At 39.3% G+C, this 16,814-nt stretch overlaps 1 protein-coding gene across 1 annotated transcript in view; it reads left to right on the forward strand.

Moving 5' to 3' along the window:
* The window catches only part of FBXL17 (F-box and leucine rich repeat protein 17), a 953,351-nt gene that overhangs the window by 558,013 nt on the left and 378,524 nt on the right, over window positions 1-16,814 (forward strand). Inside the window, exon 7 of the mRNA XM_089654419.1 lies at window positions 16,631-16,707. Coding sequence (XP_089510545.1) covers window positions 16,631-16,707 — 77 coding nt within the window. The remainder of the gene's footprint in view (window positions 1-16,630; window positions 16,708-16,814) is intronic.

Raw genomic sequence — 16,814 nt, forward strand, 5'->3', positions numbered from 1 at the left:
TGCACAGAGCAGCCCAGATCCTCCTCTTCTCGGGTCCCCCGCCAGTGCTCCTGGCTCCTCCCTCCTGTCGGGTTCCCCCAGAGCAAGCATCTTACTATGGGGGCACCCACTGTGCTATGTGTCCATTCACACATACAGCCACGTCTGGGCTTGCCCCCTCTCTCTTCTCATTGGCTCACTGACTGTGATTGGCAGGAGCCAATGGCTCCCTCTGCTGTTTCAGCCAGTGAGCAGATGGAATCCCAGGATTGCCAAGACTCCAGTGCACATTGCTGGATCAGTGGGGGCTTAGGTGAGTATTGGGGGGCTGGGGGAGCTGCTGCACAGAGAAGGTTTTTTTACCTTCATGCATAGAATGCATGAAGGTAAAAAACCTTGAGACTTTACAACTACTTTAATTGATCTGTAAAAATAATATATATATAATATATTATATTGGTCTATCGCAGTGGTCGGCAAGCCGCGGCTCGTGAGCCACATGCGGCTCTTTACACATTTTAATGCGGCTCTTCTGTGTGCCGGGCGCCCGCTCCCCTCCCTCCTCTCGGGCGGCCGCCCCAAAAGTCAGGACTCTGCAGCTAGCCCAGCAATGGGCAAACTATGGCCCGGCGGACCTTTTAATCCGGCCCGCAGAGCGTGGCAAACATTGGCTGTCAGGATGTAGGCGGGGCAGCGTGACAAACTCCTCTCCTCTCACAGTCCGCCCTGAAGACCGGAACGGCGCGGGAACACGGCGAGAGGAACGCGCGGAGCAAAGGTAAGTGAATTGACACAATATGGGGAATGAATTACTATAGGGGGGATGAATTACTATATGGGGGATGAATTACTATAGGGGGGATGAATTACTATATGGGGGATGAATTACTATATGGGGGATGAATTACTATGGGGGATGAATTACTATATGGGGGATGAATTACTATGGGGGGTGAATTACTATATGGGGGATTAATTACTATGGGGGATGAATTACTATGGGGGATGAATTACTATATGGGGGATGAATTACTATATGGGGGATGAATTACTATGGGGGATGAATTACTATATGGGGGATGAATTACTATGGGGGATGAATTACTATATGGGGGATGTATTTTCAGTTTTAAAAATGTGGCTCTCAAAATAAATTTCAATCGTGGTTTTGGCGAGATTTGGCTCTGTTGAAAAAAAAGGTTGCCCACCACTGGTCTATCGTATCCCAAGAATATATTGAGTGATATATCTCTTCTTACCATTGGGATGTTACACCGTGAGAGATATGCTCAGGGCTTTCTTTTATTTAAATTGTACAGTCATGCAACTTCTTCACAGCCTGATGTCAATTCTATGATGTTTTCTTCTAGGTTTTCATCCAGTGTGAATTTTTCTTGTTGACCATATTTGTATTTGGTCTACCTTTGTTCCCACTTGGGCATTGTTGTTTCTGCGTGTTATTGTTGGATAAATAGTTTGGCCTCCAAATTTTCTGGATGGATCTTATGGTTTCTTCAGGTGCCATATTTTTCCCTTAGCATTGATTCCCTGGCCTTGTCAAAGCATCAGGTTGTTCCTCAGTGTCCTTCCCTTGGTAGTGGCAAGTTACTGTAGTTTTTGTGACGCTTTCCTTATTAGTCATGATTTGGCTGGTAATTTCTTAACACACTTTGCAATGGAAGTTTCCCTTAATCTATTAGATTTCTCAGTGGCTTGTCCACCCTTCTGGTGGACTGCTTTTAGGTGCCCCAACTGTAAACGGAAAACCAAAATTCCTGTGTCCTTCAATTAAGGATTTAAAAAAAAGGTTTTTTTCCTACTTCTTGTGAAATCTTTTTCTTGAAGTCTATTGAAGGACAAACGTCTCACTCCTATAAGTCTTGGCCATGTATGGCATGCTCACACAACTGAGGCATGATGGGTAAAGTAAGTGTTATACAGAGACAGACGTGAATGTATTTTTTCTGTTTGCTAGTGCCCCAAATTCCTGTACGTGATAGTATAACCCACCAGTAAGAAAATATGCTAAATTCCTGTGACCCTCAATGGACTTCAAGGAAAAGATTTTATGGTAAGTATAAAAATGCTATTTTCTGTTTACGATAAACTTGTTTGGTTTTTTACGCTCTTATGATTTATGTTGAAGACTAAACATAGTCGACCATCAATGTGTTTTATAGAGGTTTCCGAATAAAATGTTTATCTTACAGAGAGGTGGCTCTCTCTTTTTTTCTTCATTTTTAGTGATTCCATTATTACAGGTCATTTAGTTTTATAAATGTCTTATCTTCAAAGTCCAAAGCCGAAAGAATCCTGGAGAACATGTTAAATGTGCTTCAGCAGTTTAAATAATTTACCTGTCTTCTGTTTCTAAACAGAGACAAATGAATAAACCATGCCCTTGCTTAGGTCTACAGGCCACGTCAGTGTTCTTTGGCCACTTTCCCATGGCTGGTTTCCTGCGGCAATAATCTTCTGATTTTTGCTGCAGGAATGATCTGGTTATGCAATCAGCATCGGCTGCTCAACCCATTTACACTAAATTAATGGCAGGCTGACAGCGGCCGCTACTGATCACATGTAGCTGCACACAGTGCAATTAGCTGCGGTTCCAGGACAGTTGACTGAGCCTGGATGCAGCAAAGGCTGAAATTGTGGCTAATTCAGCAGGTTTTGTTTCAGTATCTGCCTTTGGTAAGAACATGGATGCTTCAGTGGCTATCATTTTCCTTGTTCCCCATATATCTTTTTTAGTGTCTTTTTTGTATAATGTTCATCTGCTTGTTAAGGGTTTTATACCTTACATTAAAGACATAATTCCATCTGTGTCATCCTTATTCCTTTGCCTTGTTTTGTTACCTTTCCAGACAGATTTGGTATATGTCTGAGTACCTGATGGCTATTCTGAAGAGCAAAAAAGTAGTTATACAGTTGTGACCAAAATTATTCAACCCCCACTGAAATTGAGTGTTTTGGCCAGTTTGACATTGCTTTTGATCATTCAGTCATCTTGCTTACATTTACATTAAAGAGGCACTTGTAGGTCAGACAAATATAACATAACAGTTATAATGAAATAACCACAAATGTCTTTTCTGTGCTCACAGCATTATCAGTTTTATTCAACCCCCAAGTGACATTCAATCTTAGTACTTAGTACAGCATCCTTTTACAGTTATAACAGCTTTTAAACGTGAAGCATAGCTTGACACAAGTGTCTTGCAGCGATCTACGGGTATCTTCGCCCATTCTTCATGGGCAAAGGCCTCCAGTTCAGTCACATTCTTAGGCTTGCGCACTGCAACTGCTTTCTTTAAGTCCCACCAGAGGTTCTCAATCGGATTTAAGTCTGGTGACTGCGATGGCCACTCCAAAATGTTCCAGCCTTTCCTCTGCAACCATGCTCTAGTGGACTTGGAGGTATGCTTGGGATCATTGTCCTGTTGAAAGGTCCAACGTCTCCCAAGCCTCAGGTGTGTGACGGACTGCATCACGTTTCCATCCAATATCTCCTGGTACTGAAGAGAATTCATGGTACCTTGCACACGCTGAAGCTTCCCTGTACCTGCAGAAGCAAAACAGCCCCAAAGCATGATTGACCCTCCACCATGCTTCACAGTAGGCAAGGTGTTCTTTTCATCATAGGCCTTGTTCTTCCTCCTCCAAACATAGCGTTGATCCATGGGCCCAAACAGTTCTAATTTTGTTTCATCAGTCCACAGAACACTATCCCACAACTTTTGTGGTTTGTCCACATGGCTTTTGGCATACTGCAGTCGACTCTTCTTATTCTTTGGAGACAGCAAGGGGGTACGCCTGGGAGTTCTGGCACGGAGGCCTTCATTACGCAGTGTGCGTCTTATTGTCTGGGCTGAAACTTCTGTACCCACATCTGACAAATCTTTTCTCAGTTCCTCAGCAGTCACACGGGGACTTCTCTCCACTCTACGCTTCAGGTAGCGCACAGCAGTCGAAGTCAGCATCTTCTTTCTGCCACGACCAGGTAGCGTTTCAACAGTGCCCTTTGCCTTGAATTTGCGAATGATGCTTCCTAAGGTGTCTCTTGGTATGTTTAACATCTTTGCAATCTTCTTATAGCCATTGCCCTTCCTGTGAAGAGAAATCACCTCTTCTCTTGTCTTCCTGGACCATTCTCTTGCCTTCACCATGTTTGTAACCACACCAGTAAATGTCTAGAAGGAGCTGAGTATCACAGTCATTTTAAAGCTGCCTAATTGGTGCTTATTATGCTTGATTGCTGCTCGGTGACATCCACAGGTGTTTTCAATACCTGATGGAAAGCACCTGTATGAACCTCTGTTCTTCAGAGTGGTAGTCTTTAAGGGGTTGAATAATTGTGGCAATGAAGAAACCACATAAGAACCATTTACTACTGTATTACATAAACAATTGATGTCATTTTAGTTGCATTTGGGTAGTTACAACGTCCTTGTAGGATTTGATTCTGAATACAATTCCAAATGTACACTATAGTCCCTAAACCCCTTTACAGCATTGGGGGTTGAATAATTTTGGTCACAACTGTAGGTAAAAGCACATGCTGTACTTATTGAACTACAGATATGTGTCTGCTGTTTGGCTGTGCCTGTGACACCATTCATTGCACCTAATATTGTTTTCTGTGAGGCTGACATGTTACAAAGTCTGAAAGTAAGAAAGCAATCTGTGAGGTTGTATACTCAACCACTAAACCTTCTCAAAATATCTTTATGTGCATGCTCTTGTGTTAGACAGTTGAGCAAAGACATTTAGAGGTTACAGTCCCTTGGACTATTCCACTGAGTTTGAAATCTTTTTTTTTTCACCTAAAATATAATGGAGTCAATATGTCACTCTCCCATTCATCACTTGAGCTTCTTCAATTTGGCTAATATGTATAAAAAGTTGCCCTGAATAGCATGCTACTTACCATTCCTCAAAGCCCTCAAATAGACTTTGAAGCTGCACCTTCGGTGTTAATCACAGCCTTGGCACATTGATGTTCCTCAATGACAGCACACACGCACATTCTAAATTCATGCTATTCATGAACTTTGCTATGAGCAGGAGACACTTAAAAGTATGTTAATGCGATGCCTAGTAGTGAGTAAAATAAAAAAAAGTAGCAAAATCAAGACCTAAGGTTTGTCCTTCAAAAGCCTCTACTTTCCTTGACTTCCTTTTGACGTCTAAAACATTTTATTCTGATGGGAGGATTTTTTTTCAAAATTTTATGCAAAGGTTTTGGTAATTTGACAGCAGCAGAATACATGTTTTAGTTAAATTAGGTTAAACATTAATTTATTAAAAACCTTTTTTAGCAAAGAAGCTGATGCTTATGTAGTAGTTTTAACAAGATGCAACATTACAATTGTGGTTTTAGGGATGTTGTTCATTGCTTGTGAAATGTAAAGAACCCTGATCACTTACCCTTATACAGAAACACACAAAAAGTATAGCTGTAATGCATAGCATCTCAATAATAATAATATTTATTTTTTGTATGCTAAAACTTTATTAATGTTTAAAGGCAGTACAAAGAAACACAGTGGGAAGTCATTGACAAGCTAGTACCAAGTAGAAACATTGCACAGTAGAGCTCACACTTTGAAAATATAACAGCAAAATAAGCAAGGTCAAGGTACAGTCTAGGTATCTTGTAAAATATTATAAACAACCACAAACAAGCCTAAAGAAGTGTACAAATTATGGGATTTGCTACTGGTCAATGAGTTAGGAAATGATAGAAAAAGGAGAAACACAAAAAAAGAACATCCTAACCAACTAACACCCGGCAAAATACACACACACACACACAGAAATTCTCAATTGTTGGGGATCTCTGCAGAATAATACATCCAGCTCGACCATACATCTTTATATTTCTCCTGTTGGTTTATAATCATATGTACCCAGCGTTCTGCTTCCATGATCATATCTACCTCCCTCTTCCAGTCTAAAGGTGTGGGGCAATTGGTCTGTTTCCAGAACCTGGAAATTAGGTATTTGGCTGTATTTTACAGATGGGGAGTAACACTTCTCTTATAAAGTTTAATCGAGGATTGAAACACTTGAAGAAGAAATTAGAAGGGAGAACTTTCTATAGGTCTAAGGGTTGCTTTTTTAATCCAAGGGGTGATAGCAAGCTTAGGACAAGACCACCAAAGGTGGAGGAATGGACCACGCTGGTCTCACCTTCTCCAACAGTGGGCATAAGCTGTGGAAAACATCTGAGATAAACGGGACAGGGTCTTGTACCACCTAGTAAGAAATTTATAGCTGTCTCCTGGGTATGGCAACTAATAGAGGTAGTATGTGTTAATCTAATAAGCCTCTGAATCTGTGAAGAGGTAAATTCCAAACTAAGTTCCCTTTCCTATTCCCTGATACAGTATGGAACAGGCATAGAAAGGGAGCTTAGGACAAGTTAATACATTTGGGAAAATAAATGTCTCCAATCGGGAAGTTGAATACACAGATTCAAACAGCATAAGTGTGGTTTGAGAACGTGGCTGGGGCTCTAACTTCGTTAAAAAATATTTCAGCTGATGGTATCTCAAGTCAGCTAGTGGGAAAGTGCTGTAGGAATATTTTAAAATGGAGGGGGGTAAAAGGATACCCTGCTGGGCAAATTTAGCACAGGAAACATTTCTGTCTATTCCCGAGGAGTGCAAAAACTCATTATCCTCCCCCGGTGCAAACCAAGGATAGCCCCCTAAAGGCAATAGTGGGGATAGCCTAATGGTCAGAGAGCTTACCATTGACTTTGACACAGGCACTAGGGTCTCGATAAAGAGCCAGAAAGCAGCCCATCATTCAAGCACCAAGGCCCAGTCCTTGAAGCACCTCCTCCATATAGGCCCAACTTACCCCATCGAAGGCCTTTTTGGCGTACATCCACAGCGCCACATAGGGCGTGCGAGCAGGACCATGCTGGGCCCAGTGAAGGATGTGCAAAGCCCGGATGGTATTGTCCCTGGTTTCACGACCCACCATGAAACCAATCTGGCCAGGTCACAACAAGTTCCTGAAGGCTAACTGACAAAATCTTGACCAGTAACTTAGTATCCGCATTCAAAATGGAAATGGGCCTATGTTTAGCGGAAAAGTGAGGGTAAAATAATTACATATTGGGGTAGCTAAGTTGGGAAAGAATTTCTTATAGTATTGGTTAGGGAAGCCATCAGGCCCCGGGCTCTTACCCTGTGGAAGGCCAGCAACAGTACTACTTAATTCTTCAGTGGTGATTGGGCATTCAAGTTCTTCTATAACCTGAGGGGAAAGTGCAAAGAATGTTGAGTCCCGTAGGTAACCCTGAATTCCATCAGTCTGAGTCATGTCATTCACAGCAGGAAAGGAAGGTCAGAGGTTAAAAAGGAATGTATAAAACTGTTGAAACTCCTTAGCTATGGATAGAGTATCCATTATTTCTCTATTTTTGACTGTCAGACTATGGACATGGCATAGGGCCTGTTGTTTCTTCAGTTGTCTTGCTAATAGACTCCTGCATTTATTCCCATACTTATAAAAGTGATGGGCAAACAATCTAAGTCTATCTCTGGCTCTATGGTCTAGACAGTGAGAAAGGGAAGTGTGAAAGGCTGCCAATTGCTGAGTATCAACGGGGTTGAAAAGTGCCTTGTGCTTAAGTTGAAGGGCATGAACCTTATCGAGCAACTCTGTGATTTCTTTCTATTTTTTTTTTTTTATGCATGACCCATGGGCAATTGACTCCCCCCTGATCTTAGCTTTGTGGACCTCCCAAATTGCTTGCATGGACACATTCCCAGAAGAATTAGTTTCAAAATAAAATTGTAAAGATCAAGAAAGGGATTCAACCACAGTCTGATCATCTTGCAGGGTTTAGTTAAGTCTCTATGTCCACTCAGTTTGGTGGATGGTGTATAAAAAGATAACGTTACTGGAGAGTGATCAGAGATCGTAATAAATTCAGTGATGGAAGATCTAACTTTGCAAGTAAAATTGGTCTATGAAAAGTAAATGAAGACATGGGTAAGTATCAAACATCTTGATAATAATTACATTTATATTAATAAACTCTTAGCTATGTATCATGAATTGATCACTACTAATTATGGTCATAATGATTCTATTTAAAGTGTATGTTTAGCAACTGTTTTTAAAGTAAGTTAGGGAAAAGTTTGAAATGGGTATAATGACCAAATAGAAATCCAACAGGGGTTCTAGACTTCACCTATTCTACTAAAAAAAAAACAAATTAATTATGTATCTTGCTGTTGGAGCACCTCTGTAGTTCAGACAGCAGGCTTTGTGTGGCATAGCCATACATATTTATAGGGCATAGTAAATGTGTGGGGATCTTCATAAAATAATTTTACAAACTTCAAAATCATTCCGATTAATCAGAGTAGGCTACAAATAATTACACAATGAGGAAATAAATATGTGATTTTAAATTTTGACCATATATACACTTTAAGCAGGAACATTCGCTTAATTGGAAAGCAGGATGTTTAGAAATCAGAAACTGGGAAAAATGTCACCAAGTTAAAACTCCTGCTTACAGAGACAACACACATGTTGCCCAGTGTGTGCCAAAATATAAAGTACACATTTGTTACTGTGCCACTACATAATGAGGCAACAAAATGGCCAGAGTCAAACATTCAGTTCAATACCAAATGGTGATATTCTTAAAATGTATGCAAACGTAAAGCTAACAAGTATAGTTTTCTGTTGCATACTAATAGCAATGCAAAGCCATATACTTTATTCATGCATTGCATAGTAAGGGGTAAATAAGGAAGCATAATAAAGTGTTATTAAACCCAAAATAGGAAAATATATGAGGAAATTCAATAAAGCTGCTGCACTATTTTCTGGGGTTAATCCATCTTATTCATGTATTGCTCCAAGTTGCAACATTTTTGGTTCTGGCAGTGACTGATGCACGAAATTCAGGTAGTTCTAAAATGCACCACTTTTACATTGCATTGCAGTGAATGTGCCAAATTCAAAATAAAATACTGAAACATCCCCTGGAATTCATTAAGACTGGCACAAGCAGATTTTGTGAAAGTGTCTCTCATACATTCTAAAAGTGGTGAAAAATGCGCAAAATTCATGTACCTTACGTAGAACTTGGCTCATGTGGTATGCAGATACTTTTACAAACTCTGTCTGAGCCAGTTTTTCTCTCTGTCTACCAAAAGAGAGTTGGTATTAGCTTCACTTTCACTTCATCTGAATTTGGTGCACAAGTAACTGTCAGAACCAAAAGTGTTGCAAATAATTCATGAATTTGGTACAATACATTAGCAAGGGATTAAAGGCTAAATTCACCAATGGGAACATGTTACATGTTCCATCCTTTTTTAGGGTGGAACATGTATCTTCAAATACATTTTTAGTAAACTTGATTTACCCTCTAATAAATATTAGTGTATACAAATAAAGTCCAAAACCAAAAAAAAACAAAAAACATCAAAAACCCAAAGTCCAAAATAAAGTCCCCAAAAAAATATTACTTCAAGAAAAAATCTTTATCTGTAATATCTTAATTCTTCATATCTTCAAACATCTTTGTGATATACTTCAAACCAAATCTTCATATACCTCAAAGGAAAAAACTCAACATGTGTATTATCTTCAAAAAGAGGGGTATATAAAACGTGCCACACGTGTTTCATGCACACAAAAAATTGACGTGCCACCACAACCGTGAAGAGAAATCCCTCAGCCTTAGGAATCAATCCACTGCATACCAATAGAGGAAGTGCATAGTTACCCTCAGAATGGTATCAAGGGTCTGAGTACTTCTTTCCAACCTTTTAGTATTCCTTCAGCCTTTCCAGCCACTTCCCACAGACCTCATAAACAGACCAGGGATCAATATGTATCATAAAAGCTTATAGCACTTTATTGTAGCAACTTACATTCAAATAAGATGACACCAGCTTCCACACCAAAAACGATTTGTTCACAATCCTGCCTCTCCTCACAAGTGTGTAGGTATCCACACCATCCCACTCCCGAGGGGGAACCAATTGCCTGTGGTAGGTACCCAGTACCTCAAAACCCCATGAGGATTCCAGGAAGCCACAGCCGCATGTACCAGGATCAAAAATGGCCGTCACCGCACTTCCGGAAGAGCGTCACTACGTCACCACGTCACGTGCCCCGGACGCGTTTCGTCACATCCGGACTTTGTCAACAGGGATCACTGGAAAGGCTGAAGGAATACTAAAAGGTTGGAAAGAAGTACTCAGACCCTTGATACCATTCTGAGGGTAACTATGCACTTCCTCTATTGGTATGCAGTGGATTGATTCCTAAGGCTGAGGGATTTCTCTTCACGGTTGTGGTGGCACGTCAATTTTTTGTGTGCATGAAACACGTGTGGCACGTTTTATATACCCCTCTTTTTGAAGATAATACACATGTTGAGTTTTTTCCTTTGAGGTATATGAAGATTTGGTTTGAAGTATATCACAAAGATGTTTGAAGATATGAAGAATTAAGATATTACAGATAAAGATTTTTTCTTGAAGTAATATTTGTTTGGGGACTTTATTTTGGACTTTGGGTTTTTGATGTTTTTTGTTTTTTTTTGGTTTTGGACTTTATTTGTATACACTAATATTTATTAGAGGGTAAATCAAGTTTACTAAAAATTTATTTGATGATATTTGTACTTCAGGGGAAGGATTGTGATAGTAACTTGGTGGGGATTCTACTTGTAAAAGGATAGTGCTATATGTAGAATATGGAACATGTAACTTATTATTATTACTACTATTATTACTACGAGTTTATATAGCGCCAAAGGGTTTGCTCAGCGCTGTACAATAGGGGGGACAATACATGGCACAGTACAACAACAACAAACAACGTACGAGGGGTAAGAGGGCCCTACTCTTACGAGCTTACAATCTAGGAGGGAGGGGGACTTGTTCCCAATGCTGCAGCTGTGCCCGCCGCCAGTTTACTGCTGCTTTAATTCATACAATAATTTCCTAAGTAAAATATTCACTTGAAAGATTACTTCAGGTTTTCACTGCAATGCGCATGCTTTCCCCAGAGATTACAGCCAGACAGTAATTGTCTCTGTGCCCAGACATGCAAAGGGAGGTGGCTGCTGTGTAACAGGACTAATGCTCTGCCTGCCCCTCTGTCCACCTGATTTCTGTGACCTTATCATTACGCTTCAGCAGAGAAGTGTATCTGCCCCCTACATATCAATAACGTTTATTAAAATAAAAAAGAAGATTGCTGTATCAGTGTTGGCAACTGTCAGTAAATTTAGGGACAGTTTGTAAAAATCAGTGATTGTAAATATCAGGGGCTGATAATTTGTCATTTTGTGTTGAGTTTTTAAGTGTAAACCAGTCAAATTATTTGTTATGGGTATTGTTTCCATTTTGTGTTTGTACTGTTTAAATATTGATTAAAAGCCGACCTCAATGCACTGTTTAATTGGGCAACTATGTGGCAAATGAGGTTTAATGTTGATAAATGTAAGGTTATACACTTGGGGGCTAAGTATATGCATGCATCATACATACTAGGGGGAGTACAACTGGGGGAATAAATGGTGGAGAAGGATCTGGGGGTTCTGGTAGATCACAAGCTTAATAATGGCATGCAATGCCAAGCTGCGGGTTCTAAAGCGAGCAAAATCATCTCTTGTATTAAAAGAGGTATAGACTCCAGAGAGAGAGAGCGATATCATATTACCCCTGTACAAATCATTAGTAACACCTCATCTGGAACATTCAGTTCAATTGTGGGCACCAATTCACAAAAATAACATTGGGGAACTGGAGAAAGTACAGAGAAGGGTGACCAAACTAATAAGAGACACGGAGGAGATCAGCTATGAGGAAAGATTAGAGGAACTGAATTTATTCTCTCTTGAGAAGAGGAGATTAAGGGGGGACATGATCAATGTGTATAAATACATCAGTGGTTCATATACTGAACTTGGTGTAGTTTTGCTTGTGAACACATCCTCGCTGTGTTTTTTTTTTCTTTGGTTTGTACTAAGCAAGGGAGCATCATACTCCAAGCCAACACCTGATTCCTGATTTTTTTATTTTTTAATAAATAGCGTATAGAAGGCTATCAGCTATCTATTTACTGCATTCAACAGATTTTCTGATTGGTAGCAATGAATTAAGAAACTTTGAACAGTTTTTGGAGTTTGTAATTCCTTTTGGAGTTTGTAAGTTATACTGTATGTCATGTTATATAGTGTGTCCTAATTAGGGCAATATTTAGATATTTATCTGTTACATTTCCCAGCTTTTGTTCTCTTTTGTCTGGTAAGTAAATTGTTCTGAAGTCTTTCACCTCAAAAGTTTTTCACTTTTAATTACATTTCTCCTGTTTAGTAAGTATTTATACACAGACTCAGAAACACAGTGCTCAGCAACATTTTACTGGGAAAAGTAAGTGAAACAGTCATTAACCTACTTGCCCTCTAGTGGCACGTTAGATGAGAACATCCTGTTTTACAGACATGAGGGACTGGAGTTGGGGGTTCTCACATTGAGCTTGGATGTAAAATATGGTAGGACATTCAGGGAGCAGAGCTGAATGTCAGCCTTTCCCTGAGGAATCCTCTGTTTAGAGCAGGAAGGAACATTAGTCACAGGAGGAGCAGAAACAATCCTGGAGTATCAGAATCAGGACAGTCACAATCTCATGAAATTAGAGCAGTCTTATAAAACATATTGTGCAAGATGGCGGTATGGATACCGGTTGCTTTACCAGTCATTTAAAATGTATGTCAGGCCAAAACTTCTTTTTTTTTTTATGTATATATTTTGATACTGTGAGGAAAGGATAAAACTTCTGTTTATATTGTACTCTGTCTTCTCACAGACAAGATTCACCCACACTATTGGTTTTGATAATCAATGTCTCTGGTACAAAAAATGCAAATGCAATTTTTTTTTTTGTGTGTGTTCATATGGGAACAGGAGCTTAGCAGGATTCTTCCTATGAGTAAACCTACTCTGATGTCATATGACTAAGATCCAATATCATTTCATTGGAGAGATCCTTTCTTACTTCCTGCTCTGTATCTGGGATGGTAAGTGAAAGGAAAATTTAAATTTTTTGAGTTGTCACCAGAAAATATGAAATCTACCAGTGAGGACATTTGTTCCAATGTGTTCCCCAGGGTGGACACAAACAACAATAATATTAAAAAAAAAAAACCTTGACCTGGGTCCTACCCTTGCCACTTTATACAAAACTAAAAAGATTGTTTTGGCTTTAGATACACTTATTGGGATTTTTTTTTACCAAAGACATGTAGTAGAATACATTTTGGCCTATATTTCTGAAGAAATTTTTTATTTTTTTTTTTAATTGGATATGTTTTATAGCAAAAAGTAAAAAATCTACATAGTTTTTAAAATTTCGGTCTTTTTCTTAATTTATAGCGCAAAAAAATAAAAAACCCAGGGATGATCAAATACCACCAAAAGAAAGCTCTATTTGTGTAAGAAAAAAAAAAGAAAAGTTATAGCTTTAATTTGTGTACAGTGTTGCATGACCGCGCAATAGTCAGTTAAAGTAGCGCAGCACAGTATAGCAAAAAATGGCCTGGTAATGAAGGGGGGGTGAATCTTCCAGAGGGCAAGTGGTTAAAATTGAAGTACATAAGTATAGTTGGCCTTTTTGTGTTTACATATAGGGGATAATTTTAGGTTTGGCTATAGGGGTAGGTTGAGGTTAAGATTAACCGCTTACCTACTGCCTTATAGTAGAACTACTGCGACAGGGTGGCAGGGCTTTACAAAATCACACACACATATGTGTGTGTATGTGTCTGATTTTGCATTTTCGGGTAGGGGTGCATGCACGCCACCATACCCGCACCTCCATTGGCAGCTACAGATGTCGATCTCCGGGTCCTGGTCGGAGATTCCCCGCCCGTACCCGGCGATTGCCGAGTATCACTGACAGGAGAGAGGCCTGTGTGTAAACAACACAGGTCTCTCTCCTGCCAGCAGTAGCATGCTGCTGTGTATATACACAGCAATATGTTTCCCAAGTAAAACACACAACACATACAGTAAAACAGCACACAGTTAACCCTTTGATTGCCCCAGATGTTAACTCCTTCCTGTCCAGTGTCATTAGTACAGTGTCAGTGCTTTTTATTAGCACTGATTACTGTATTAGTGCCACTGGGGATGTCAGTGGCAGTTAGTTCCACCCAGTGTCAGAATGTCCGCTGCAGTCCCACTATAAGTCGCTGATTGCTGCCATTACTAGTAAAGGAAAATAAAAATAAAATTTCAGTATATATACTGCTATTTTGTAGACGCTATAACTTTCACGTAAACCAATTAATTTACATGTACTGGGATTGTTTTTAGCAAAGACATGCAGCAGAATACATTTGACCTAAATTCATGAAGAAATTTTTTTTTTTTTTTTACTGGATATGTTTTATAGCAAAATGTAAAAAAATATAGTTTTTGGCTTTTTTTATTAAAAGTATAGGTCTTTTTTTGTTTATAGAACAAAAAATAAAAATGCACAGGTGATCAAATACCACTGTAAGAAAGCTCTTTGGGAAAAAAGGACATAAAATTAATTTATGTACAGCGTTGCATAACTGCACAATTGTCGGTTAAAGTAACGTAGCGCTGTATCACAAACAATGGCCTGGTCAGGAAGGGGGGTAAATCCTCTGGAGGGCAAGTGGTTACATTTTGATTGACATGTTCATCATTATAAATCGTTTCATTGGTAACAGATTCCATACCTATTATGTAGCCAAATAAATAATATTTGTATATGTATGTAAACTCTAACAATTAACTTCTCTTATTTGCTTTCTTTTTGTCTGTTAAGTATACCATTAAAAATGTTTTGTTATATCTTTTCAATAAGCCCAAAACAAAAAGAAAAAAACGGTTGATCTTGCTAGATATCCAGTAATCTGTTTTTCCTCTATGTTCTGCAGTGTTGTATTAAATAGAGTTATTCTTCCTGCTCAGTTCTCTTCTGTGAACTACAGAGCACTGTCTCCCTGTTTTACTGTAATGAGGTTGGGGTAGGTGTTCTGCAATAGAAACACACTTCCTATCCTAGGCCGACATCAAAACTAAATTTAAATAAAAGACCTAAAAACAGAAAGGCAATGCAGTTATCTAAGGACTACTAGGTTGTGATATATTAAATTGTTGTTCTTGGGTATAATGATATTTTACAGGTATAGGGGAAGCTAACACAAGTTAAAATGTTTTTACAATTACATGCACTCTAAAACATCAAATGACAATTATGATTGTGCTGAACTACTTTCTAATTTCTGAGTATCAGGTAGTGGAAATAAATGTCACTGTGTGACAACAAAACTGCGGGAAAAAATGTAATTTATATATAAATTTTCAGTGTTATCATATATAGTCCTCTAGTTCATGAGAAATCCAGCATTCTTTATTGCATGAAAGGCCTTCTATCCCCCTCATATCCTGTTCACAAGACCTGTGGCTGATACGCCCTTTTTCTCCTTGGCAACCGGTCTTGTACATTCCCCCCTGCAGTCCCTTGTAAAGCAAGCATTGCTGCTCACTGCAGTGGGGTGAGCTGTGAGATTCAGAGTGCTGGTCTGATCTTCCCACTATGCTACATCGTTAGATTGTTGGGCCTGGAGACTCCAGGTCTGTCCGCCTCCTATGACTTAACTCTTTCACTGACAGACCGGGAGTCTCCATCTGTGCCTGCATGTTGTGCAAATCTCATGATATTCTCATGCGATTCTGATGGTATAATGTACGGGATAGTTGCCCACAAAAAAAAGGAAATTAGAAGAGTGTGCAGCAATTTGGGTGGACAGATGTGGGTGATCTGCTGCACACACACCCATGGGCCCACCCACTCAAGACTCTAAATCTCAGGATTGGATGGGAATTGTCTCAGTGAGCGGCAATGAACACTAATAGGAAGCTTCTGAGCCGCTTCTGAGATCCCTCCTCCCAAAGCTCTGGGATTCAAAAAGAAGTTGTGCAAAAAATGACATCACGTTTTTTTAAAACAGTGAGTTTTATACAAAGTTTACATTTACTATAAAAAAATACACATTAGTGGTTTTGCTTATCTATCCAGTCATGGCTATTGTACAGATTTTAGCACGATCCTGAAATTCTTCTTTAATCCATAGTTGGAAGATTCCATGGAAATCCTTCATTTCAGTTTCTAGTAGCTGGGAAGTTGGATGAGACTGGGGAATGTGTTGAGAATACCTTACCACTGGAGTCCCTGTTTTGTTTTACCAGGCCACTGGTGGACATTATTGGGTACATTCATCGGAAGAGCCTAATAAAGTGAAGTGTTGGATGCTTAGAGAACTCACTAAACTCTTTTCTGCTTAGGTCACATGTAGCCATCATTCCTTTGTTTGCAAGTGTTTGTATACCGGTGTCAAGGCAGTCTTACAAAGGTTCACAATGGTCCCTATTATATACTTGGTGACAAAGTGAGGTGGAACCTGCTGTATTTTAACAGGTTGTTTTCACTCTTAAATGGAGCAAACACTAAATTCCGTGCTGATCATTTTTTTCTGTGCTATGTACGTGTTACTGGCATTTTATTGTTTAAAAAATGTAATTTAAGAAATGATCTTTTGTCTTTTGTGTCTGTACAGATGTGTAGAAGTCATAGCAAAGGAAGGCCGAAGACTCAAAGAGCTTTATTTGGTAACCTGCAAGATCACAGATCACGGTATTTATATTTCTACTTTTGATTTGGTACTTTCTTCCACTTAGCCCATTTATTTATGAACGGTTTAAGACCATGGTCATCATATTGTGAAATCTGCATGCTGGGGT

The sequence above is a fragment of the Staurois parvus genome, unplaced genomic scaffold (assembly GCF_062004578.1).
Source record: "Staurois parvus isolate SC_StPar_1 unplaced genomic scaffold, SC_StPar_1.0 ptg000768l, whole genome shotgun sequence".
NCBI lineage: Eukaryota > Metazoa > Chordata > Amphibia > Anura > Ranidae > Staurois > Staurois parvus.